Source organism: Nothobranchius furzeri, chromosome 18 (genome assembly GCF_043380555.1).
Source record: "Nothobranchius furzeri strain GRZ-AD chromosome 18, NfurGRZ-RIMD1, whole genome shotgun sequence".
In the NCBI taxonomy this organism is placed as follows: domain Eukaryota; kingdom Metazoa; phylum Chordata; class Actinopteri; order Cyprinodontiformes; family Nothobranchiidae; genus Nothobranchius; species Nothobranchius furzeri.
This window is the reverse complement of record NC_091758.1, coordinates 28,271,847-28,298,784: the sequence shown is the minus strand read 5'-3', so window position 1 is coordinate 28,298,784 and position 26,938 is coordinate 28,271,847. Positions and strand designations below refer to the sequence as shown.

At 40.4% G+C, this 26,938-nt stretch overlaps 2 protein-coding genes across 3 annotated transcripts in view; both read right to left on the bottom strand.

Moving 5' to 3' along the window:
- The window catches only part of rcan3 (regulator of calcineurin 3), a 59,911-nt gene extending 44,065 nt beyond the window's left edge, over positions 1-15,846 (bottom strand). Inside the window, exons 1-2 of one of the 2 annotated variants that reach the window (XM_054741668.2) lie at positions 15,688-15,846; positions 14,446-14,713 (exon numbers count right to left, since the gene is read on the bottom strand). In XM_054741668.2, the coding sequence (XP_054597643.2) occupies positions 14,446-14,658 (213 nt within the window). In that variant the 5' untranslated portion in view covers positions 14,659-14,713; positions 15,688-15,846. Of the gene's footprint in view, positions 1-14,445; positions 14,714-15,502; positions 15,628-15,687 lie in introns of those variants that run through there. The other variant, XM_054741669.2, reaches the window with a different exon arrangement.
- A 1,808-nt stretch (positions 15,847-17,654) lies between these two features.
- On the bottom strand, positions 17,655-20,893 carry nipal3 (NIPA like domain containing 3). Its single transcript, XM_015969888.3, has 11 exons — positions 20,669-20,893; positions 20,397-20,465; positions 20,034-20,205; positions 19,897-19,956; positions 19,662-19,807; positions 19,490-19,586; positions 19,280-19,415; positions 19,078-19,166; positions 18,905-18,968; positions 18,580-18,674; positions 17,655-18,508 (listed from the first exon to the last, which is right to left on the bottom strand). The coding sequence occupies exons 1-11, from the start codon at positions 20,693-20,695 to the stop codon at positions 18,327-18,329; spliced, it is 1,137 nt and encodes a 378-aa protein (XP_015825374.1). The 5' UTR covers positions 20,696-20,893; the 3' UTR covers positions 17,655-18,326.
- Between the last annotated feature and the right edge of the window lie 6,045 nt (positions 20,894-26,938).

The window sequence follows — 26,938 nt, the reverse complement described above, 5'->3', positions numbered from 1 at the left end:
GTTGGTTTAGCGTCCAGGAAACATCAGAACAACTCAGCTACTGGAAGATAGCTGTTAGCATTAGCAACTCCTCCAGGCTTGCGTTATTGTCGGAGATAAAATATCAGCATTTCAAAGTAAACAGTCAGTGGTAGAGTCACCTTGCTGTTTTCCAGTCTGAGGCGACATGTCCAAATATCTGGAAATAAGAACTGAAGGTACTTTGTCCTCAAGCTAAATTCTCCGTGCTGAAACGAGTGCATCAGCTTTAAAGTAACGCTGATGACAACTCCGTAAGTTTATAAAAGTCAAAGCTCACCAAAGACTAATTTAGAAAATTTTTCATTTGTGGAGCTGTAGATTGAAAAAAAGAATTCAAAACGATGCAATAAATAAATAAATAAATAGAATCTAAAGGAACCAAAACATCAGATTTTCTTAATCTAACAAAGATTTGATCAGTTTTTTTTCTTCTATATTTCAAACATAAATGACACCATTATGAACACTGAACCTCCCTGTGAACACACATGTAGATGTATAAACACACAAAAAGCACTGAAACATGGGAACTGACAGGATAGGATGTTTCTGGTTCATAGCCCACATCTGGTGGGCCACCAGCAGCTGTTCAGCTTTTTAACTCAGTCCAGCAGCTTAGGAGCTGCATGAGCTGCTCTGTGTGTGGGAAGGTTGAGGCGGAGGAGACCAGCGCAGACCGACACGTGCCCACGGGTCCACTGATTGCTTCGCTTAGAAATCAGGTCAAATCTTTGGATGGCAAAGGCAGACTCTCTGACCCACATGTGGGCACGGCTGCAGCTAGAACAGCAGAAGCAATAAAGAAGATGTATAACGTGGAGAGAAAAGGGCCCGGGGCAGTCTCTGAGATCCAGAAACAACACAATCCTCAGAGAAATGGTTGCCATCTTCAGAGAGAAGCAAACAAAGAGACAAAAAGAAGTCAGATGATTCTTTTCTGGAGAGTAAAAAGCACTCTGTTCTTTCTTTCAACAAATTGGTTGAAAGAAGTATGAATGGTGAGTTGACAACAAATCCAAGCAGAAATACTAACAAGTTAAAAATGTAACCCTCCCACTGTCCTCATGGGTGACCCCGCCAGGGAAGTTGACCATTGAGCAGGATTGATAGTTTATCTCTTGAGGTCCACGTGGCTGGGGTGAGAAGTGAGCACCACGTCACCCCTGCCACGTGGACCTCAAGGGATAAAACCATGTCCAGGACCTGATTACAAAGTAAATCAAAGTGTTGTGAAAAGTGATCAATGTTAGATGGATCTGGGTTAAAGGTCTCTAACCTTACAGACATGCAGTCCACAAACTTTGCGACAGTTTCTGCATCCAGGGCTCTGAACCTAGTAGCTGGAGCTTCACACACAGGGACAGGGCATGGCAACATAACATCACAGAGTATTGGAGAGTGGTCAGAGAAGACAGGAGGCAAAGTCACAAGGTTCATGACAGGGATACCAAAAGAGAGAACCAGGCCCCTGGCATGAGTTGGGGACGATACCCATTGAGTTAAATTGAATGAATCTAGCAAATTCAAGAAACCTGTAGAAAGCACATTGTCAGGACAGCAGATATGGGTGTTAAAATCACCAAAAAATAGGACATAGTCATATTTTAGGATGCAGTCCTATCTGCTGGATAGAGGCCCTCGCGGACCAGGATTGCCCACCCCTATATTAACCAGAGCTTTCTATGGCATGCGTAAGTGGTGCGTGTGGCCCTTATATGCAGCTAAACGTCAAGAAAAACATGAGCTTAACCTTTGAAAAGGGACAATAACACTAAAAACTGAGTTTTAACCACACTCCAGGTTGTTTTTTTTTTTAACAATTCAATGCTAAAAATAATGACAAGATGATAGTGAATAGACAGAAAAGCATTAAAAATCAATCAGTCGGGGAACGGTCTAGTAGGAACAGCTGTCATTTGGTTTAGGACACGATTGTACGTCTTTTACCTACGTAAATACGAAAACGAACCTGTCAGGCAGAAAATGTCAAACACGTACTCACTGAGAACATTCACAGAAAGAATAACTAAAGACGCAAGCAGCCTGATGTAAAGCTCAAAGCATAAGTTGTCATTTTAGGCATGCAGGCTGCTAACAGCAAAGGAAATAAAAAAATAATATAATAGGGAATATGTAGACAATGGATGAGGAGGAAACGCCAGGACAATCGGAAGCTTAGAACATGAGTTTTTGTCCTCTGGTGAGTCACGCAGGCTTAAAGGCCGTGAATAAAAGCGCTCATGAAAAATGAACAATCTGGAGAAACAAACTAAACGGAATTTGGCATTTTCACACACAATTCTTCCATTTCCAAGCATAAAAAACCAAATTTCACTGTACCATCAATAGTCCTTTTCTCTAAAGGACAAGTGACAATTATTGATTTGAATGCCGCTTTCCACTCCCTCTTCCCTGATAAACATCTTCGAAAAGTAACCTCAAAGCACCAGCTTTACAGACGGAGGTGGCAGACAACATTAAGACATCAACAAGCTCATGTGACTAAAAACAGAAAGGCGGAAAAACAATACAGAAGCACTAAATTTGCTTTGTAAATCTGCAGGGGTAGGATTAAATATACCGACTTAGAATCGTTAAGCTCAATTTCTTCCATTTCTAAATATATCCTTCCAGAGTAAATGCTCATCATTTACAGCTCACAGCTTAATTAAACGTTTTGTTGACCCTGGGTTTCCTTCACCTCCTTAATTTTACGCTTTTATGCCTAAAGCAGTCACCGGTGGACTGCATGATTGCTTTCATGCCTTGATTCATAAGGATGCATTTATTCTTGGCATTACCTGAATAAGAGCTTGTACTGCATTCCTGTGCTATTCTTAAAACACCCACAGAAGATTTCCTTTTCTTTTTTTTAGACCAACTGATCCAGAAAATAATCTCAATTTAAATAGCATCACAGACGCATGACGGAGAGCAAATATCACATCTTAATCCTGCAGTCTAACAGTGTAGTAGGTGATAGGCGGGGAGAGATTCGTCTGCTGGCTTTAATCACGGAGAATGTAAACAAAACCATTCTAATCAGAGAAAAACATCCTTAAATTCTAGGGATGTAAGAAAATCCACACACTGAAACATTACGATATTTCTGTTTTGATACTGAATTTATGTTTAAAAGCACTGTATCACATTTGTGGTGAGAATTTGCATGCAGACGTTCACTGTATTTCTTTTGTGTGGTGCAATTCTAATTCTGACAGCTAGGTGGCAGCGGTTTTTACCGTCTTCATTCTGACGGAAAAACGAGATCTGTCAATATGGAGCCTAACAGTGGGTGTTTATCAATGTCAAGGGGCCTTGCTTATGAGGACACTGTCCTTCCTTGGTCAAAGAAAACGGTTAAATGGAATTGAACTTACATCACGTGAACGCGGCTTCCACAGCGGTCACGTAACGTCACGTGACACGGGAGGTATCGTTATATTTTGTATGTATTAGTTTCAATTTTTAAGTTGTGTATATGTTTATTCAATTAAATATATAAGCGATTTATTACCCGCTAGCTGCCGAACCTGCGACTACTAAGCAACTAACCAACCATACATACCGGTAACTTCTTTGGATCTAAAAAAGCATTTTAAATTAGGTGACTTATTTTTAAATTTGAAATTTGCCCCGTTGCTGCCGGCTTCTGATCTGCCATCCTTTTGAAAATACTGCGGTGTATTCTGGGAAATTTTTGACCAAGGCCAGGCTAGGCACCTCCTGTGTATCGTTGCTCAGCTAGCTAAACGGCTAACAAAAGGAGAACACACGCCTCAGTAGAACACGAACATTGGAACATGCCTTGTCGGTTCCTGATGACGTATCTCCTAGGTAACCGGGAAGGACCCAAGACATTGAGAAACACCGGGTGTTTCTCAATGTCAAGGCGCCTTGCTTACGAAGACAGTGTCCTTCCTTGGTCAAAGAAAACGGTTAAATGGAAAAGACTTACCTCATGTGACCATGGCTACCCAGAGCCCAGCTTTTGTCAACACGCTCTGTTTACGTCCTAGCCATCATATTTCAATACAACTGTATTACGAACCTTTTACTCTTTTAATTGTGTATATATTGATTGAGTCAAATCTTTGAGTTAGTACCTGCTAGCCACTGAAGCTGCAACTAACCAACCAGATAACTGCTTTGGATCTAAAAATATTTTAAATATCAGCCCGATAGCTAAAATTAGCTGACTTACATTTAAACTGGAAACGTGTCCCTAAAGTAGCTGCTGCTGGCTCTGGATTCGATATCTTTTTGAAAATACTGCGCTGTATTATGGGAATTTTTGACTGAGGGAAGCCAAAAAGGTACCTCTTGTGTATTCTTGGGCAATTAGCTAAAAGGCAGACAAAAAGAGGACAGATGCCTCCGTAGCACATTATCATTGGAACACACCTCAATGATTCCTAATGACATATCTCCTAGGCAACCTGGGCGGGACCAAGACATCAAGGGAAGGTTCCTTGACATGGAGAAAGGAACCTCCCCTTGATGTCTTGGTCCCGTCCTGGGGCATCAAAACCAGCTTGGTCTTATGTGAACTGATTCCTACATTTGAGCATGGAAAAATAGCAGAAGAAATTTTTCTCACAGACAGTGGCAGTTTTACCATTAGGCATAGGTTGGCAGCCGCCTGGGCCCCCCTTGTGTTGGGGGGCCCCCTAGCCCTGACCACCGGCACCCCTCTGTTAATGCCACAATATTCTTATTACCAACCTGTTGCCACCGACGGGACTGAACATGCGCAATTCTCATTACCATAATTCCTGAACCGTTCAAGATATCTGTAAAATTCCAAAAGCGCTGAAAAGATAAAAAAAAATGGGGCTTTTCGTGCATATACAATAGATTATGGTAGCCACCGGGATTCCCTGTCTTGAGCGCAACGAATCACAACACAGATTCAGAGATGTGCTGAGTTTGTCATCCAAAATGCGCCGTTTTATAACTTTTGAATGGCTGATCAGACTCTAAAAATTCCAACGGTTACTAAAAGTACATAAAAACATAAAAGCAGCTTTCCAATGATCTATAGCATGAGGCAATCAGAGTTATGGAAATCCTGCTGTACAGCCTGATTGAAACGGAGCACAGCAGAGCGCAGCGCCACGGTGAAAGTGGATAACGGAACGGGGAAGCTAATTAGCATAAAAAGCTGGCATGAAATTATGGAAATGCCTCATATTCAATTCAATTCAATTCAATTTTATTTATATAGTGCCAAATCACGACAAGAGTCATCTCAAGGCACTTCACATAATAAACATTCCAATTCAGGTCAGTTCATTAAGCCAATCAGAAAAAAAGTTTCCTATATAAGGAACCCAGCAAATTGCATCAAGACACTGACTAGTGTCAATGACTTTATAGCAATCCCCATACTAAGCAAGCATATAGCGACAGTGGAGAGGAAAACTCCCTTTTAACAGGAAGAAACCTCCAGAGAATCCTGGCTCAGTATAAGCAGCCATCCACCATGACTCACTGGGGATCGAGAAGACAGAGCAGACACACACACACACAAAGAAAATCAACACGATCTATTAGGTGTCCCAGAAGGCTTATATCTGAAGACAGTGACCACGAAGCAGGACATATCTCCATTGAACCAGGTGAGTGTTTGTTCAGTCTTTTTTTTTTTGAACAACCCTCAGCTTTTTGCTAATTGTAAGATTCAGCTTCATTCCAGCATTATTTATCTTTTTACAGCAATAAATATTTTTGCTAAAACAAAAGTTTTTGGTATAGCAGTGCAGGGTGTGCAAGAGAAGCACCCCATGGCAGTGTGAGGTGTGCAAAGTGGGACTCTGCCTGCAGCTGGAGAGAAACTGCTTCAAGGTCTACCACATCAGATAAAAACGTCTGAAAGTTTACAAAAATAAATGGTCTTAAAACTGCTAAAAAAAGATACCAAGGTTCAAACTTTTTTAAGAATAGATACATTACAGTTCAAAGTTTAAAGTGTTCATTTCAAATTGTTTGCCCAGTGATTTTAAAGTTCCTGTTCAGTAATAAATGTAAAAAATCCATATCTGTTTTTTTGCTTTTTTCACTTTTAAGCTGATTTTTTAAAGGCTTTAATAGAAATAAATTCTAAATACAAACCAAACACTAAAGCTGAGGTTGTTCTGAAAAAAGGAGAAGAGTTACACACACTTTGCACTTTTTATTACAATTTTACAGCCATAAGGAAAAATACCAGGTGGCCCTGTTATAATTATGGTCATAAGAGGGTTATTAAGATGGAGATGCACAAACAGGAAGTGATTGGTAGTCATTCCACTCCAATCCAGTTGGTGGCGGTAATGCACCAAATTGTTGTTTGCCAAGTGCCATAAGACCCCAAATAATAATAAGAAGAGAGGCGGGAGCGTTCGGAACAAACTCAAAGCGATAGTCAAACCATTAAGCATGACATGGAGTTATCCTAGTGGCTCCAATAAGAGAAAGAAGCAGCTTGCTTTAAAAAAGCTTTTATTTTCACTTCTGAAAATGATGTCGTTTTTCGATGTAAACATCAAAGGAAGCAGAAAGGAAAGACAATGGAAAATGTTTAAAGGGAGGAAAACGTAGACCGAAATGAAAAATTGAAAAAAAATAAAATAAAATAAATAAACCAAAGGCAAAAGCACAGGAGCACTAACAGGAAAAAGAAAGCAGAGCAAATATTGAAAGCACTCAAAGGGAGTGTCATGTGTCACATCTGCGTCTTCCCTCATGTGTCTCCTCGTGTTCTCCATCCTCTAGGTTCCGATTTTTGGGTCTCTAAAGCGGCCTCATGTGTCCTTTGTCTGCATCTCATTTATGTGTCTTCTCTTGTAGCTCCAGCCTTTTTGTCCCCAGCTCCCTCCTGGTTTTCTTCATGTCTCTTAAGCTGGGCAGACACTGTGCGACTTTTTAACTCGTAGCACTCAGCTTCAGCTCAAACTGTACGACTTCCTCGCAGGGCAGATCTCACGAGTCATGTCCTCACACTGTATGACCCAGTTCTCGGATGCGATCTGACTGCTCACACTGTACGTCTGGTAGCAACACGTCGGACCTAAAAATATGCTAAAAATAGCAGTTTTTACACAACACGTCAGACCGTTTTGTCTTGCCTTGCCTGTTGTCCTTCGGGAGTGCTGCAGGAGGACACACAGGGATTTATGGGGTTGGATGAGGAAAACAAAATAAAGAAAGTAAATCTGTGTTTTGTGATCAGTTGAATTTGACGTGAACACGACAAACACGCTTTCTTGACAGTCTTTGTGAGTAAAAAAAAATGTGTTGGAACAAAAACAAACAACGTGTGTTATTAGGGAAATAGCGGGCGAGCGGTGTTAATGCAGGATTGCGCATGCGCCGTGAGCGGTTCTGATACTTTTTGGGTCGCAGCTGCTCGCAGCGCCGCTTCAACAGTGCGATACCCTCACGAGGGACGAGCAAATTATTAAACACTCCAGAAGTCCGTGCAAGCTCACAATTGCTGATTGGTAGCTGGTCACGTGGTGTTAATCGCCTCTTGTAACCCCCTGTGCACTACACAACGCTCGGCGCAAAACTCGCCCCGATCTCGTGGATTCTCGCACGAGTGGAAAATCGGCTCAAAAAGTGAAAAAGTCGCACAGTGTACGCCCGGCTTTAGTCTCCCCACCTCAGTTTATATAGGTCTTTTATTTCTGTCTGTGTGTGTGTGTGTGTGTGTGTGTGTGTGTGTGTGTGTGTGTGTGTGTGTGTGTGTGTGTGTGTGTGTGCGCGTGCGTGTCCTTCCCCAGCTCGGTGTGTGTGTGTGTGTGAGTCTTTCCCCAGTCAGGTCTGGTGTCCTTCTCTGCTCCTCCTCTAATTATTGGTTTCACCTGTGCCAGTTCCCCACACACCTGCTCCTCGTCTCCTATCACTCCAGTCCCAGTGTATATAAGCCCTGTCTTGTCTCAGTGTCTTGTCGGTCCATTGTTGTTGTCAGTGTGGTTTTTGGTGCTCTGTGTGAGCCTTGTGTCTTGTCCCCAGTTTGTGCTCTAAGTGAGCTTTTGTTCTCCTGATTCAGGGTTTTTGGATTTTTGGCTCCCTGCTTTTGGATTTATTTTTGTTCATCCTTCAAAACAAAGGATTTTTCTTTATATCATCTCCTGCCTCGTGTCATCCTGGGGTATCTGCATTTTGGGTCCTAACCATCTCCGACTCATCCCGTGACAGGGAGGGAAATACAGGAAAAAAGAGGAGGACTAATAAAAAGGAGAATTTAACTCATGTCAGAAGAGGGGAGAGTTTCGCAAATCCAGTTAAAGGTAAGATTGTTGAAAATTTTGTGTAAGGGGCCCCATGTCTGTGTTCGCCTTGGGCCCCCAAATTGCTAAATCCGCCACTGCTCACAGCCCCGCACATGCCCACTATTTGTGAAGTTATCAGAACACAGACTCACCATCTGAGCTCTCTGCAGAACGAGCTGCTCTGTTGGCCCAATCAGACAGTTTCCAGCCCAGGAAGCAGACTTTGTACTCTCAGATAAAGTATTGTTTTAAACAGTGCATGTAAAATGGCAGTATTTGTGTGTAACTCATTAACAGTAACTATAGTTACTGTTAACATGAGGAAGTTCCTTTTTGTACACAGTGACACTAACCTCTGCTATTCAGTTTAATTAATTATCAAAATATTGTTTTACTTGTCAATTTCCCCGTGGAACTAAGCTGGTTTGGGTTTTGAGCTCATCTATTGATCAGGGTGTAATTTGTTTCACCTTATAAGATAAAAAAATATAATTATCTTCTGCAAGACACATCAATTAAAATATTCAGCAGGAAACAAGAAAACTTTCAACAGTCTGACATGAACTTTGAATTGTTACTGCAAGTCAATGTGTGGTTATCTTGTCAAACACTGGAGTGCTGAAACAGCTTAATTTGGCCACATTTTGCTGTCTATTGCTGTCAGCTCGTCTGAAATTGGCTTTCTGCTTTCTCATGAGTGATAAATAAAGGCAAAATAAGCACACTGGGTCAGTTGGCATGCCAGAAGAAAATCTAGGCTGCTGCAAGAGCGGGAGGCCAGCGGCGTTTGCTCACTTTCCACTGCATTATGTCTGACCTTCAGTCTGCCAAGCACCCACTGCCTCACAATCACCCCCACTGAGGACAAATACCCAAAAATAGATCCTACAAACATACCACTCTATGATATATCAATGCACACTCACGTTATGCATGCATTATACGGCACAATGACATTAAACGGTCTCTTCTCACTTCTCATATCCTCTTTCGAGCTATCTTTAGTCCCCAACGTTTCCAGCAGCACTCTGCACAGGAGTTGTCTTAGTTTTTAAATATAAATATGAGCTGCATTATCAAAAACACTCAAGTGGAACAGTTAGTGTCCACCAGAGAAACTTCAGTGAGCCATCTATGGAAGGGGGCCTCTCCACTAGATGCTTAATAGATGTAGCCTAGAATCTAAACCGTCAGTTACCGAAGAAAAATTATTTTGCTCTGCATGTTGGTCTAGTGACGCTCCATGGGAATCTCTGCAGCCTGTCTGATCGTCTGGTACCTGTCCAGACATTGCAATCTGTTTGGTGGGTGGGATTTTAGTGCAACTGAGCGAAACTAAGATAACGGTAGCCCTGACTGACATCCTTAGTGGTCCAACCACAGGTCACCGAACACCGGAAAATTGCAAGTTCATGCGATTTTGGCAGTTTACACAATAACAAGCAAAGAGGATGGCATGTACCCAAAAGGTCTGTGGTTTAGTTTATGTTGTGTATACCTCAGCTACTGGTTAAGTACCTGAAAATCTGCAAGTGTCTTTTATTTAGAAAGTTTCTGGATGTTTTACACTGTGTTTCACTTCCTGCACGGTCCCATCTGAACGGCTGAGTACTGGAAGCATAGCATGTCAAAAATAAACTCAAAGCATATATTTAGTGAAGCAATGTGAAACTACGCTTCGGGGACGCGTCCAAAACACCGGTAAAAACACACCCATCGACTAACAGCAGCTATTTTATGGAATACTGTGCCATCTGGGCCAAAAACTAAATAATGTGCATCCAAAAATTGGTGCATTTTTGGCTCAGATGGCATTCCATAATAATTAATGTATACTATGCTTCATGGACATCACACAAAGCTTACCCTCATGCTGGGAATGTTTGTTGAATTTTCGGAATAACCAAATTTTATTTACCGAATACAACTGTAACGGAATGAAATGACCTTTTTTTTCTCCTCTGCACAGGACTAGTCTGCCTGAGATATGGTATCAAGGTCTCATGCATTCCTTTAAACCTGCTTATTTGCAGCTCAACAGAAGAATGAAGAATGAACTATTTTCTTTTAATTAATCAAAGAACTCTATCTTAATAAAGCTAATCCATCAAAGTGTTAGTCAATAAATAAGATGTGACCGATCTGTGAAATCAAAATATTAATTAGTAATATGACTTTAAGGTTCCAACAGGACTCATTTCACGTAGCATTAAAAGGCATAACACATTACTTTCACTGATCCAATCAGAATCTTACAGATCTGATGGAGGAGTGGTTTTGATGGTGTTTGGTAATTTTTCATTCGACCATAAACTATAACATCCAAAGTATAAAACTATGCCACGTCAGCCCTAACGCCAGTTCAAAGCGTTCCAGAGAAAGTGATGGAGTGGCCAATCCTGAACTACTCTTCAACCAAAAGAACCAACGACAAGCTGAAAAATTTGTTGCTATTCCAACTGCTGCAAATGTTCCTTTCAGAATAAAAGCTGAACCATCAAGACCCAGGGTTGGGTCTAACCAGGAGCCAACAAAATTGCCGCGACCCGGAAGTAACTCACAGGATGGACCGATCGGCAACCGCTGCTTTTCCCACCGGCTCGGTTCCAGAGAAGGTCAAGCTGGACCTCGATATTACTGATCTAAAGGGGACTTCCTGAAGGGCAGGTAGACCAGCAAATGGTATCTCATGTGTTTATGAACCTCCTAACCAAAGCTTAATGCGAAGACATCACCTTCAGGTCCCATCAGAACTAATCGCTTCTTCAGATTTGCTGGTTCTGATTAACATCACACGTCATCCATTCACCGTCTCATCCACCTTAGTTACACCATAAATTTAGTGCTTAAAGTCAGTCTAGTTTAATTTGTTAGAAATAAAATTCTTAACTTTTAAACTTGACTCTCTCTTCTGTTGTCTCTGAGTGAATACGAAGCGGTTATCTAATCCCTGCAATAAAAAGATCCAATCTCCTGGTTTAAATAACCTCACTGATCCGTAAGGTGGATTTCATATTTCCTATGGAATCCCACGCCTTATGGCTTATTAAATAACATGTAATTTAAATCATTACACAACAGTGTGCAATAAAATTAAGTCACCTGAATGTGTTTGACACTAAACTGATATTAAATAGATTTGCACAGAATGGTGTCATCACAACAGTAAAAGAATCAACGTGAAAATATTTGGGCTTTCCATTGCACATGAGATTTCTTTAAGCTTCATGTTGTACAAAGCTTGCAACTACTTGATTGCACTGATTGTAGATGGGGCAGAGAGCAGCAGGAGCTGCCGTGAAAGCTTTGCTCGGTGCTGATTAGGGCTGATCTACACCGGGCACTGTGTGGAACAATTTAGAATGGCTGCACTGACCTTTTTCTTGACAAGCACAGAAATCACTTTGCCCATACACACCTCCCCCCGCCCCATTTCACTATTTCAGTCCCTTTGTACTTGTGTTCTGAGGGTGCTGCAGGATAGATAAAAGATTAATTTGTGAATCAGAAGCCATGTTGATTGCAATATTTCATAAAAGAGATCAAAATGAGACCCAAAAACAAAATAAAAAAACTGAGGCATATGATCAAAAAACATGCTGTGGGGTTCATAATAACATTTAAAGGAGCAGATAAATTTGGCTTTTGTTTTTTTTTTTCCACAGGTTGATGTAAATTTAAAGGTCTTGATTAAATGTTTGACATGATTTGGTTAAATTACAATAAAGGTATTTTTTTCCAGCTGGGAAAACTCAGGGATGTTAATGAGGGCTGCATTCCAGTTCAATTGCTGTGCATGCTGGTTTTTCTGCAAAACCGATAAACAGCCAAACTCTTTCCAAATGGAATGAAGCTCATGATTTCCCTATTCTTTAAACTCAAAATGTCTACTGTTAATAAGGCGGATTGCAAAAACAGAATTGGTGATTCTGTCTTTTGAGCTTTCTTTTCAGGAAACACGTGGGATACCTGCCCTCCAACATGAGATTTTAATTAGATTAAAGCTGTGGTCCATAGCACGACATCACCAATCAGAGGAGGAGAATTAGCATTTTGAATGGCCGTAGCCTCGTCTCCCTTTCCCCTTCAAGAAAGCGCCACACTACGCGTGTGCGCACAAATAGCCTTCTAGTCCTATCAGACCAGTCGTTTTTATATGTTCCTGCTTAGACTCAGGAGATTATGTGGTGACGTCAAGTATGCGACGTGCCGATTTCTAGTTTGTAGTCAGTCTAATTACAAGCTTTTACAAACTAGTAAATCTCAAAGTACAGAGACATAATTGCTAATTCTGCGACATTAGGAAGACTGTAGACATCCCACATGTGACATAAAGTAAATGCTGCAACATTTCAGATTTAAGTTTAGAGAAAATCAACACGTAGGCAGAAATTTCAGTTTTATGGCAGGAAAAAAACTCAAATCCAAAGGTAAAACACTTGCTTTCATTAGAATTTCTATTTTATACTTTTGAAAAAATGTGTGAAGAATCTCAAATATCGTTTAAATTTTACTACAAACCTCACTTTTTTCTTGAGAACCCAATCAAGTAAACATTTTGTGCTGCAGCTGTAATAATTAATCCCTTTATTTATGTCATTCATACATCTACTGAGCTTTCTCAGGAGTAATAAAAAATATTTCAAAGCATCTTCATTTAGGCAGAAAGTGAAAGTGTGGCACTAGGTTTTACCTAGCCTGGCAAGCCAGACTAAATAAATGTATTATTGCAAAGCAAGAATTTGGTCTAGTTCACTAGGCTAGGTTTTACCAGCTTTTCACCTAAATGCAAATGGCTTCTATAGTGTGCAAAGCAAATAAATAAGTGGGCACAAGTCCCTCCCTTTCCTTCTCCAGAGTGTGATCACAGAAACGGCGTATCCTCCTGCACACACGCCTCAGAGAATAGACACAGAAGGTAATGTCGGTGTTGGGAGAGAGCCAGGAGCCCAAAGACAAAAAAAGTAGGTTGCAATGTCCCAGTTCTTCACTAGACAACAAATTCAAAAGATGTCTTCTATTTCCTACAGAGAAATCCTCACAAGTTTTCCCAGATCCTGAGCAAATGCTGAAGTAAAAGAAGGGAATGAACCCTTAGAAATAAACGACAAAGCCACCTTTTATTTAGTTCCTCATCCTTCCATTCATGAAGGTGAATAAAACGATTCTATTATTAGTCTAGATTGACTGAAACATATGGAGCACATTAAACTGACATCTTCTGACTGATATGTGTGTGTGTGCGTGTGTGCGTGCGTGCGTGCGTGCGTGCGTGTGTGTGTGTGTGTGTGTGTGTGTGTGTGTGTGTGTGTGTGTGTGTGTGTGTGTGTGTGTGTGTGTGTGTGTGTGTGTGTTCAGCTAAAAGCCGAAATGTGAATCGTAACGAGAAAGCAAAGGGGGTGGACTCCACCGCTAGGAGCACTGAGTGTACAAACAGCAGCACGACAAAACACGAGTGATTCACTTAAAGAGATTTGGTGCATGAGCCATATTTAGCTCCTCTGCTCTGCTTTTCTATAGATAGAGACGATCATCACAAAAAAGGAGAGGAAATGGAGAAATGAAAATGACAACGAGCAGAAATCATTATGCGGAGTCGGACATCTTTGAGACTACTGCTCCAGTAAAAGAGATGGATGGAGCGGTCACAGAGGAGAAGAGGTGGAGAAGTAAGGATGCCAGCTGGAAGGATGAGGAGCTCTGGGATGTAGCGTAATTAGATTAGAAGGATGAAAATTACAAGAATTTTCCTTGTAACCTCCCCCACAAAACAAAGCCTAAGATTCCAGGCTCCAGGAGATTGAAGTTGAGAAAATTACAAAATATCCTCAGAAACAGACTTGTTTAAGTTTAGGATGCACGAGTGCGGGCTGTTGCATGAAGCCAGAGAGAAAAATATCTGCTTGGGGATAATTACGCATGAATAACATGCTGCACGAGGTGATGAGTGAACGATACGCACAGACGCAGGAATTACATCCAAATATGGATTCAGTGTTCTAATCCAGTGACCTGCATTCTCGTCTCCTTGGCAACCAAATAACAGCATTAGGTGTGTGTGAGTGTGTGTGATTTCCCAGCAGAACAGCTGCGTTCAAAACATGAATCCAGAAATGTATCCAAACCGCAGGAACCTGCAGTGGAACAGGAAATGGCAGCGTCTCACCCTGTGCACTTCCTGTTCGAATACGGCTTCATGCACGCTGCACGCAAACAGCGCTGTTGGCAGGTCACTTAGGTCCATCATCTCCTCCGCCATGGCATCCTGGTCGCTCTCCCCAAACACCATGTCCTCCTCTTCCTCCTCCTCATCCTCCTCGGGGTCGCTGCTGTAGGCCTCTGAGCCGTTGCCCCATGCCTTAGAGCTGTCTCGCAACATCTGGAATCCTGTCAGGAGGCTGCTGAGGGCAAGTGGGGACCACAGAGGCTGAGATCTAGAAAGGAGACCAAAAAGTCACCAGTTTAGGAGGAAATTAAGGATTGTGGAGATTATAGCATTTCTTTAATTTCCAGTTCTGGTCTGGCATGCTTTTGATGTTTCTCAGTTCCAAAACAAAATAAAAATAAAAATAAAATAAAATAAAAAATAAAATGCCAGATTATAATCTGAAGTTAATAAACTTCTGTAGAAATTAAACAAGCTGTTAATTCACAGCACGTGGAACTTTTAATTATGACTAAGTTTATAATTAATTAAGAGAACCATTAACCACATCTTAAGGTTTTTCAACCCATTTAAACATTGGTCCCATTTTAATTTCTCTGAAAAAACAATATAACAACATTTAGAAAAAATAAAGTAAAATAAAAATTGAAATAGGATAAAAGAAATCACATTTTTTATACTTTTAATGAAACTATATATTTTTGACCGAAACAAACAAAAATTAAATAAAATTTGACAACATAAAGGTTCCCTGTGGCGCAGGTTTAGCACAATCTGGAAAACATTAAAAAGTGTAGAGCGCCATCTAGTGGTGACGCATAATTCTAGCGTGTCGTTGGTTCATATTTCAAGGACAAAAACATGAAAATTTCCAGCAGATGCTCGAAATAAAAGAATTAATCTAATTACATCCAAATCCATATAAAAGGCGTCTGCTGTTAAACTAAATGAGCAAAATATTAACCAAATATAAACGATAACGCCACGGCTCTAAAGAGTGCACAAAATGAGTTGGGATAAGCAATAAATAAATAAATAAATAAAATAAGTGCCATACTTTAGCAGAAGCGTTTGCAGTTGGAGTAAATTGTGAACTTTATTCCCAGGTGTGTCCAGCTGCAGAACAGCTGGTTTTATATCAAAAATTCCCACAGATTGAGCTCCATCCGCGGATGAAGTTGCTGCTTTATTTCCCTTCTGTAATCGGCTCAAATGCAAATATTGTCCTCTGTCGTTACTCACCAGGCTGATGTCACTGACCACGTCCGGAACCACCCATTGCAAACGAAACTGGGTCGGATTTTTATTATTATTGATTTATTTATTTTCTTCCTTGGACTTTTCTGGATGGAGCAGATTAGTGATGCTGTTATTTCTGAGGCTTCCGCCAGATGCGTGGGTGTTTATTTCCACTGGATTATCACTGGGCTCTCTGATGGTGCCTACGGTTGCGTCAGGAGCATCAGCTGCAGCCAATCAGAGGTCGGAGGAGGATTGCAGCGACCAATCAGGATGCAGAGAAGGGAGGACGCTCCGCTTCAAGATGGGTGACGATGGAGCAGCGAAGTTTGACTCACTCAGTTGCAAACTGGTTTTTATCACTTTACAACGTCCCAGCGAGTCAAACCAGTTAGATTTAGGATCCATTTATTGCCATAACTGCTCTGTGGCAACATCAGATGAAGCAGCAATTTCTGCAGACTGGTTCCTTTTTGCAGGATTCACCTGTTGCACTTCAATAATTATTTAACATATTTATCATTAGAAAATGTGGTTTGGAGATTTTATGATCCTCTAAGATTTCTGCAGCATTGATTTTAAGGTTTTAGGTGATATTTACCACAATAAGCTTAAACATGTCTGACATTTTTCTGTTTCTGTGATTTCTATATTCATCTTTGACTTATTTTTGTACAGCACCCAGGTCAACAGTTTTAACTGGCCAATAAAAAAAACTGCATTTATAAATTGTGCAAAAGTTTTTTTTCCTTCAAAAATTTCTCCCAAAAATAATAAGTGAGATAACCTGAAACTGATTTGTGCATCAGAACTTTTCTATTTCAGCAATTTTAAGGTTTTTCTGTGTAAAATTTATAAATGACTCGTTGTAGAAAGCTTTCTGAACAGCCTCCACTCAGAGAAATGAAGTTTACATGAGAAAAGATTGATGTGCTAACAGCTAGGTTGAGCTCAGCCAACACCAAAGGATTTTCCTCTTATCTTTAAACGACATAGTCTCTAATTTCATTGAAGTTAATGAAAACGTCCTAAATATAAAGTTTTGACTCATACGATTGTTTCTACAGAAATAAGAAATTTTTGCTGGATTTGAGACTAAATAACCTAATAAATCCATGTGAAGATCCATGTAATGGGAAGTTTAAAGTGGTGTAAAGAATTATTTAAACTAATTTGCATGAACTACAATGAAAGTTTAGAGACTGGAGCAGTTTCAAGATGGCAGCAACACATTATGATTTTGGCTGTGCTCACACTAGCCATTAGCTTATCGATACTGTAGAACCTAAACACCGGTTCTCCAAACAAAAACATGATCTGTAACTAAAATTGACTTGAAAATACTGCCTAGCCAATGTAGGCTTTATGCTCAACTGTTTCGTTAAAGGGACCTGGTTAAAGAGTGGTTTTAGCTTGCGTTTACCACCCCCTGGTGTCCATTTAGTAGAACTGAAAGCAAAATCTAGCTCCTGGCTGTGTGTTCGTCTTTTTAACAACTCAATCTAACAGCTGAAATGTCTCCTTAGCATTCATTAGTGCCTACAGGAGAGATTCATCACGGAATCAAATAAATCAACTGTTCATGATCTATAAACATGCAGGAAACAGACCGCAGCGCCAGGTTTGTTAGTTCTATTTCTTTTGAAGTCCAACAGACTGGACTGGCAACTTTGAAGTTGCAAGTGGAATATTCACTAACCCTGTGAAAGGTCATTTTAGCACATACTAGCTCAAGAAAATGATTTAAAATTATGAAAAAGTTGCAATGTCTCTCTAAATTGTTAACAGAGAGTGCAAACTTGGAGAACATATGGCGAACAAGGAAGCAAAGCACCTAAAAAGGTGTCCATTGATGCCCCCAGCAGGAGTGATAAAATGAAGTTTAATTGGGAATGATTGTCTGTGCAGCTTACTAATCATTTACAACAGAAAGCAGCGTTTGCGTCATGAGAAAGTAATTTATCACCAGGTGGTTTCAGATTTATTTATTATTACACACAGATGGGACTTTTAATGCTAAACTAACTCAGTTTTCACTCCTTTCTGACTCCAACAGTAATCTAAAGCTCTGTCTTGAGGTACATTAAAGGAAACAAAGTCAAAACTCATAAATATGTCAATAATTTAAAACAAGGTTTTGGTAATACAGTAAAATCCCCAGAATAAAGAGCAGAGGTCAGTTAAAACAGCTTCTGGATCATAGAGGAAGCTCTGCAGCTGGAATCAATGCTGACTTTTAAAAGTCTAAACGTTAAATGGAAGACCAGATCTGCCTACAGTTCATTCCCAGTAACACCTGAATAGAGTTAAATATTTTACATTGCTCAACAAGGAACACTGTTGGGTGTTTTATTCTAACCTCACTTCCTCTTAAATCAGAATCAGGTGGTTTCTTCACTCCGATTCCACCTGTTAGCCGTTTTTGCTTCCTGATAGAAGAAGAGAGTCAGAATCGTTCTGCAGAAAAACTTCCCAAAGTTGGTGGCATTCCTGAAGCAAGTTCATCTCCTCTGAACTTTCCCAAGTCAGGTGGTTTGGAAGAAAAGTTTGCATATTAAGGCGAGGTTGGAGGCTGGTGAAACAAAGATGGCAGCTTTAAGGGGTGCGGGTGTTGGTGCGGTGGAAGTGAGCAGTGCTGAGTTCTAATCCTCCTTCAGGCCGGGCCGGTCTGGGTCTGAGGTCATCACGCTGACGGATGCGTACTCCAGGTTTGCCGGTAGAGTCGCCGCGGCCACGCCATCGTTGTTGACAAGAGTTCCGTAGGAGAAAGAGCCGTTGTAGTCCGGCTGCACGACCAGACCTTTGTCATGAATGGTCGGAACGCCTGGAAAGGGCAACGGTGAGTCGCACGAGAAACTCGCACTAAGAATAAATAATCATGAATTTTATACAGACCATTGGCCATATCCATAGTGACATACGGCTCAAAGATCTTGTTCTTTTTCCTGCTTTTGGTCATGAGAAACACTCCAAGGAAGCACAACGCAGACCTGCACAAATCATAACAAGATCAATTCAGCCTCTGAGCCAAAGAAATAAAAATCACTATTTCTCCCAGCCGATACGATTAGCAGATTCATGCTGGTTCTGTTTTATTAGAGTGAAGAGAAAAGGAGCACGCCACGTCTGAAAATCTAATGATCCAAATGGAATTAGGCCTCGTCTAATCTCGTTAATAATACAGTAATGTGTCTAAATGGGAAAAGAGCTGATGACTCACCCCAGGACAAACATGCTGACGTGAAGGACGTCTTCATTGTTAAACTCTAAATAAAACACAGCTCCTACAAAACAAACACACATTTGAATGCTTCTGCAGCGGCGGCTTTAATGGAGCACAGGTGGAGCCACTTAGACTCTGTTGATTCTGACTCAAAACGAAGCTAAACTCACCAGCTACCACTGCAAAGAGGGTCGAGAGGATGTAGTTGACACACGCAACCAGAGAGGAGTCGTGCAGTCTGGAAGCTTGGGAGAGAAATCTGAAAATACACAAACACACGTTGCATTTGTTTGAATAATAGTTTATTCTAAAAAAATAAAACAAAATACAATGGTTCAAAAAGCTTCCATGGGAGTGGGAATCCTTCCTCACCTGGCCTGGAAAACCACCGATGCCACCATGCACACAAACATTATGCTGAAGATGGGGTTGCTGAGCTGCATGGAGCCTTCCAGGGTGAGAACGAGCATACCTGCGACGGCCTTCGCCGTAATGACCGTCACCGAACCTGTTCACGGGGCAAAAACAGTTGGGTGTTCGGTCCGATTACCGAGCAGGAAGCCTGCAAAGCAGGAGACTCACCCAGCAACGCCACCAGCATCAGGATAACAACGAGGTAGTTTGTGTTGTGTTGTTTGTAGAAATACAAGAGCAGGCAGAAGGCGATGATCTCCAGGAGCTGTCAGGAAAACAAAAATGTTCTTATAGAAAGAGAAATCTAAACATTTCACTGTGCTGAAACCAAACACCTCACCAAATACAAGAGAACAGGCCATCCTACGATGTGCGTCACTATGTTCTCCGCTTGGAGTTTTTCATGAGAGTTTGGTCCAAACGAAACAAGGAGGTATGTTCCTCCGATGGTGAAGATGTAACCCAGGAAGGAAAGACCATAGTTCTCTGAAAGGAAACATTTATCCACTTTATGCATCATTTTAATTTGCATAAAATGATGCAAGATCTGAGATATTTGCGTTCATCTGACTTACTTACGAACTGCTTTGGTTTATGTTTATCACGCAGAAATAGGAAGCCCAGGATTGAGCTTGCTGAAAAACACGAGATTTTCCTGAATTTTCCTTTCTGTCACCGATTATTTACTGATAATCTGAAGTAAATGACTCACTTAGGACAGACACAGCATTGAGAGGAGCGATGACGGCCAGAGGAGCAAAGGCGTAGGAGACAAAGTTGGCTCCCTCCCCGACGCAGATGAACACAAAACCAAACCACCAGGTTTTAGTCTGGTAGAAGGTGCGCTGCTCCTTCGTCACAGCCAACGTCACGTGGCTGTACTTCTGAAAGAGGAAAGGCGTGCAGGTCAAACCCAACAAATGCATCATGAATGGCTTATTATGTTGACACATTATTTTTCTAATCTGTAAACACAGCAATCCCCAAGGGATTATTCAAATTATCAAGTAACACAGTTAACCAAATTACAAGGAAATGACACATGAACACTTTCCACAGGTTTTAATAAAAGTACCTGGATGCTTAAGGAGATGCTGACAATTAGATTCCCAAAAATCGCAAGCAGAGTTCCAATAAGGTTGTCCTAAAAACAAAAGAGCTATTAGTTCAGTCAGGCTGGATACAAAGCTACATAAAATAGCTGGTATTTTATCTTTCTAAACGTCAACAACCGCGATTTCTTTTATAATTTAGGTAACGAAACGTCAAAACATAGTATTTAAATCAAATTAAGACTAAAATAATTAATAAAAAATAAGTAATAAATGTTGTTTAAGATGGCCTCACCGTGTAGGATCCTCCATCGTAGTCCATACTGTTCCCTTTAAAGCCAGATTATTTATTCTAAAACGAAACCAGGCAGCCAGATATCAAATACGTTAACTTATCGCATTGCTTCCTGTCGGATTTTAAGTATCTATCGCTCATTTTTGTCCAATTTCGAGCTTTAACGAGAGCATTTTTCGAAGGAGTAGCATCTCACTTCCGTATTGAATTCACCTGCTTCGGACTGCGGCCTGACGTCAGGTCACGTGACAGTTCAATGAGAAATTTCAAGATTTCCTTTTTTATTTAGTTATTATTTCAATCAAAAACGGTAGTAAACAATTTATTCCTGCTTGTGTTTTTTATATTCGTTTTTTCTTCATTGATAAATATTTTGAATAATGACTGCAGTTCTGTAAATGACCAGTAGGTGGTGGTACTGAGCTAAAACTGATCTGGGAACAGACAGCTGAATGGAAAACCACAGACAATGGTGGTCACACTTTTATCTGATGACTGCTAAGTTCTTATCCTTTTTATACAGACATTTGATTACTGGAGGTTTGATTACGCTGTATGTTATAATTTTCTAATCAATAAATAAACAAATAAATAAACAAATAAATAAATAAACAAACAAATAAATAAATAGATAAAATAAAAACAATGATGGTCACTCGCAATCATTGATCCCATGTAGTTATAATATTAGTTAGTTGTTATTAACAAGACACCATCATCAGAGGAAGTAAAAGCTATGTTTACTATTGTTTTGCACCCCAATCACAACACCATGAATTTCGCCTTTGCCTTTTAAAACCAAATTTAGGTAATCCCATTTCATCTTCATACAATTGCAACTTAGTCTTTTGTGATCTTTTTGTGATCGACTTTTGTTGTGTAATTCAGGTGGAATGTTCTCACTTTTAGTTTGCCTTTGGTACAGTGAAAGAGGGAACAGCACACTACGTCAGCAGTAGATGCAGTAGAAAAAACAAAGGCAGGCCACTGTAGGGTGTGAGCCACTGTTTTAACATCAAGAACTTTTAAAATGTTTCAAAAGCAGGTGCACGCCATGTGATCGTCTGATGGGTCAACGTTTCCATTATTTAACGGCAGAAAATGGATTGTATACATGAACAGTGAAGGTCATCTGATATTTGTTTCAGTTAGCGTCCATTTTTGAAATATGTTAATAAAGATTTTCAAAAAAGTATTTTTAAAGTTTGATTCATTTACTCAATTGTTTTCTTCCAGTCAGAACTAGATGTTAAGTGAGGCATTACATCTTTATCTGCAGCTGAAGCAGCTGTCACTTTTTGCGTTTCAGCTGCTAAGCAGCAGGGGGAGTGCAACGATGCAGGCTGGAGATCAAAGACATTTCCGTGCAAGTAAGTCATATGACAGATTTAGTTAGAATCTGTGGCAAACATTCAATCAGGCTTGTTGAGTGAATTTGTACGATGTAATGCCGCGTCAGTCCTTTTTCTAATCCTGTAATCATCATGACCTGCTGGGATCGATGTGTTTGTTTTTCTGTCATTCAATTTTTCATTTTGAATGTTGTGTTTTGTCCTGCATGACTCACATACTAATTAGACTTTCAACACTTTGATGTTTTAAACTTGCAGTAATGACACTTGGCGTAGTGGAGCATATGTCACGAAGACAGTTCTGGGAATCAGAAAGGAAATAGAAAAGTGTTTCAAGCCCAGGGTGTTAACAGGTGCATACACCTGCATGCAGGGCAAATTCTTTCAATGCACAACTTCTTGTAAGGCACAAGTAGTAATAATAATAACGCTCTCAATAAACCCACATTACACATCCAGCCTAACAAACATGTACACTCTTTAAAGGGTTTAGTTATTTTCCTAACCCAGCTGCTGGGATGAGGCTGTGAAAGTACAAAAAACATATTTAGCCAGCCTCCAATTGCGCAAGCTCTCCCGCTTAAAAAGATGAGACACCTGTAATGTTCATCATAGATATATCCCAACTATGAGACAAAATGCTGAGAAAAAACTCAATCCATCGATTTCTTTTCCTTTGCATTAAGGAAGTGCATTGTAACTCAGCTTCTTTCTGATTTCTGATTATATCGACATCATTTACCAGAACTCCACAGTTGCACGTCTTCAATCTCTTGATGCTGTAGAAAGTAGCTATCGTTTTGTTCTGCGTTGTCCTTTCAGATCTCACCACTGCCACATGTATGAACACCTTTCATGGCCCTCCTTAAAAGCTAGGCGTCAATTTCATTGGTTGTTACTTATTTTCAAATAAGTTTTCTTTGATTTTCTGTCTTATTTGAAAACATTGTTCCCATCAATTCTTTGTACCATACTCGGATTACTGACCAGTTTTCTTTTCTAATTCCTCAGTTTAAAAAAGAAGCAGGGAGACGTGCTTTTGTGTTAAAGCTCCTTGAGACTGGAATAAGTTACCTGCAGATTTCAACTCAGTCTCTTCATTCATTTATTAAATCTGTTTATGAGCATGTGATGCAGACTTGTTTTGATTCCACCGCCTAATTATATGACCATATCCAATGTGTCAGCAACGTTGCAATGTGCAATCTACATGTATGACAGAGGTCAAACATTTTGTCTTCACACTGTGTTTCTGGTATTTTGGCCCATTCCTCCATGCAGATCTCCTCTAGAGCAGTGATATTTTGGGTCTGTTGCTGGGCAACACAGACTTTCAACTCCCTCCAAAAATTTTCTGTGGGGTTGAGATCTGGAGACTGGCTAGGCCGCTCCAGGGCCTTGAATGCTTCTTATGAAGCCACGCCTTCGTTACCTGGGTGGTGTATTTGGGATCATCGTCATGCTGACAGATACAGCTTAACACCAAAGCGTCAAACTCAGGTCCTCGGGCCAAATCTGGCCCGTGGTCTATATTTGGCCTACATATCAAATATGTATTAGAGCTGGCCCGTTGGCTCATTTGCAAGTGTGTTAGTGCGTCACTCAAAGTGCCCCCTCTTTCCTCCTCTAGCTCAGAGCCCAACCCCAGAGATGCAGGTATCTTGAACCATCGAGCATCAGAATAAATCAGAGTGGAACAAATCGAGCTTGAATTATTGTGGTTTTATGCACTTTTTCTGCTTCAAAGTATTAATGTTAATAGTTGAGATAAAACATTTTCATTTGTGAAAATTATTATTTTTTGGGTTTTTGTTGTTGGTCTGTGAAAAAGGATTTAACCTAAAGTAAAATGGGAGCTGCAAAGGCTACAGATAGAAGAATAGAATAGAAATAGAATAGAAAATGTCTTTAGTGTCCCTCAGTCGGGAAAGTTTGGTGTCGCAGCAGCAATGACATTTATTACAGGATCAACAAAGGAGGGTAAAAAATATGAATAAAGAGTAAACAACAAGAAAAGATTAAACACTTTAAAAATTCTAAATAAAGTTTCGAAGATTAAAATTCAAAGATGTTGCTGCTTTATTTGTACATAAATTAAGAATAAAAAGATAAAAATTGAGGCATAATAAGTAACAAATACCACTGATGTGTGTTTTATTTCAAACTGACCTGCTCGTGTGTAATTCGGTTATTCCAGATTCAGTGTTAAAGCAAAAATAAGTTAGTTTCCAAATGAAAAGGTTCAACATATCTTTAGATGTACACATTTGCTGTCAATTTTTTTTTTGGATAAATATTGAGTTTGGCTGACGACTTCGCCCCAGATTTTCATTTCAGCCCAGTTGGAATTTGAGTTTAACACCCCTGCTTTTCATGGATCAGTCGTCCTAGTGCCTTTGCAGAAAAACAGCCCCAAAGCATGATGTTTCCACCCCCATGTTTTACAGTAGGTATGGTGATCTTTAAATGCAATCCAGCATTCTTTCTCTTTCAGTGAGGAGAGTTTTTACGGAAATGTTTTATTTTGGTTTCATCTGATGAGATGACATTCTTCCAGTCCTCTTCTGGATCATCCAAATGCTTTCTAGCAAACTTCATAAGGGCCTGTGCAGGTATAGGCTAAAGCAGTGGCTGATGTGCTTGGACCAATTCTTTTCACTTTATATATGCTTCCAGTTTGTAAAATAATCAGACAGCATAGGAAAAACTTCCACTGTTATACTGATGATACTCAGTTATATTTATCCATAAGCCCCGATGAATCTAATCAGTTAGATTGATTACAGGCTTGTCTTGAATATATAAAAATCTGGATGACTCTAAAATTTCTGCTTTTGAATCCAGATGAGACCGAGGTTTTCATTTTTGGACCAGAACCTCAGAAAAGGAAACTACTTAGTCAATCAACTGATCTGAACAGGATTAAATTGGCCTCCAAGAACCTTGGTGTTATCTTTGACCAGGCGATGCCATTCAAATCCCACTTCAAACAGGTTTGTAGGATTTTCTTCTTCCACCTTTGGAATATTGCTAAAATTGGAAACATCTTGTCCAGGAGTGATGCTGAAAAAGTAGTTAATTCAACAGATGAACTAGTAGTAGCACATTTTATGATTAAAGAAAGAAAAAGTGTTAACTCATTCACTGCCACTAACAATTAAAGTCGTCAACTGTGTTTTTTAACGGGGCAGGCTTGTGAATGAGTTTGCACACCTTGAAATTAAACATCATGGCGCTAAAGTTGATTTTCACTCGTGTGTGTCACACCTCATGTAATCATAAAGCAGACAATCCATGAGATAGGACATTGTTTTGGGACGTCGCTATGCCGAAAGTGAGGCGCAAACCAGAAAAGCTGACCCCAGGGCACTCGCAGGGGAGTGGTGGTGGGGCACAATTTTTACTCATGACAAGATAGCATGAGGTGATCAGTAAACATTATAAGGTTTGCTCCACACAAACACAACTCAGCTGAAAAATGGTGATGTTGCAGAACATTTAGCTCAGTTTTACAGCTTACTGTCAGACTCTGAATCAGAAAATGGCTGCAGGCAGTGAAGCAGAAAGCAGAAAACTCCGGAGCAGCCGCCAGTGACTCCGCCCCCTAGCCAATCAGCGGCCAGAGTCACGATGCCAGTCTGACTCAGCCTTGCTAGGTATCTCAACAAAGCAGGGTCAAAAAATGGGGAGAAAGCAGAAGGAAAATACAGAACCGTGCCCTTGGAAACTGCGGCGTGAGCTGCACCAGTCCGAGTAAGCTCTTGAAAAACCAGCTTATCTCCTTCAGCAGTCTAAGCCTATAGCAGCATAACTACAGACATAACTCAGGCAGTGGCAGTTTTACCATTAGGCATAGGTCGGCGGCCGCCTGGGGCCCCCTAGCCCTGACCGCTGGCACCCCTCTGTTAATCCCACAATGGACTATTCCTTTAAGACGCCGATGCACAAACAGGAAGCGATTGGTAGTCATTCCACTCCAATCCAGTTGGTGGCAGTAATGCACCAAATTGTTGTTTGCCAAGAGCCATAAGACCATATATAAGAAGAAGGAGAAGAAAAAGCAGAAAAAGAAGAAAATAGGCAGGAGCATTCATAACAAACTCGAAGTGGTAGTCAAAACCATAAATATGTATAAAAACACTAGATGTCGAAAGCGGGAGTCGAGAGCGTAGCTAAACGGCGGCCATCTTACCTCAGACAACTGACCCCTCCACTCTCAATGGTAGCAGCTGAAAGGTGAGTGATCATTTTAAACAAAAACACCCTTAACTTGATGACATTTTAACGGATTTACAAGCGGTTTACCTTATTACAAACCTTAAAACACATGGGCTTGAGAAAACATACTTGCACATGTTGAAAGTAACGCTTTGCTTTTGAAAGTGGCTTAATTGTGAACCATGTGTCCCGCCTAGGCTATCTGCATGCTATTCAGGTTGAAACCACAATCAGTATTTTATGTGGTTCTACAAAACCAATAACGATTTTACGACAGCCCAATTGTTGTGTAAACGGCTGTTTGTGAATGTTTTTGTATTTATTAGCTGTCTAACTTGGCTTAGAGATGACGAGGCTACGGTGGGTGCACTGCTTAGCAAAACAAAGTTGACTATTTACCTCAGTGGAAGTCGCTGGTTTTATTTTAAATAAATTAATGCTAAATTGCCCGTGATTTTTAAGCATCTTGGTTTGTTACACAAAACTTATACTGAGATATATTAAAACAGGACATTTCTAGATTTGTGTTTGCAGAAATACACTTTTATTAATTGTGAAGCTTGAGGGTCAACATGCCTGACTTTCGTGCAGCCTACAGATGCTCGAAACGCCACTGTGACAAATTGAAACAACGTGGGATCACCTGTCATCTGTAACTGTTGCAAAGAAAACCTACTTGTACATTATTCAGTCTGTTAAT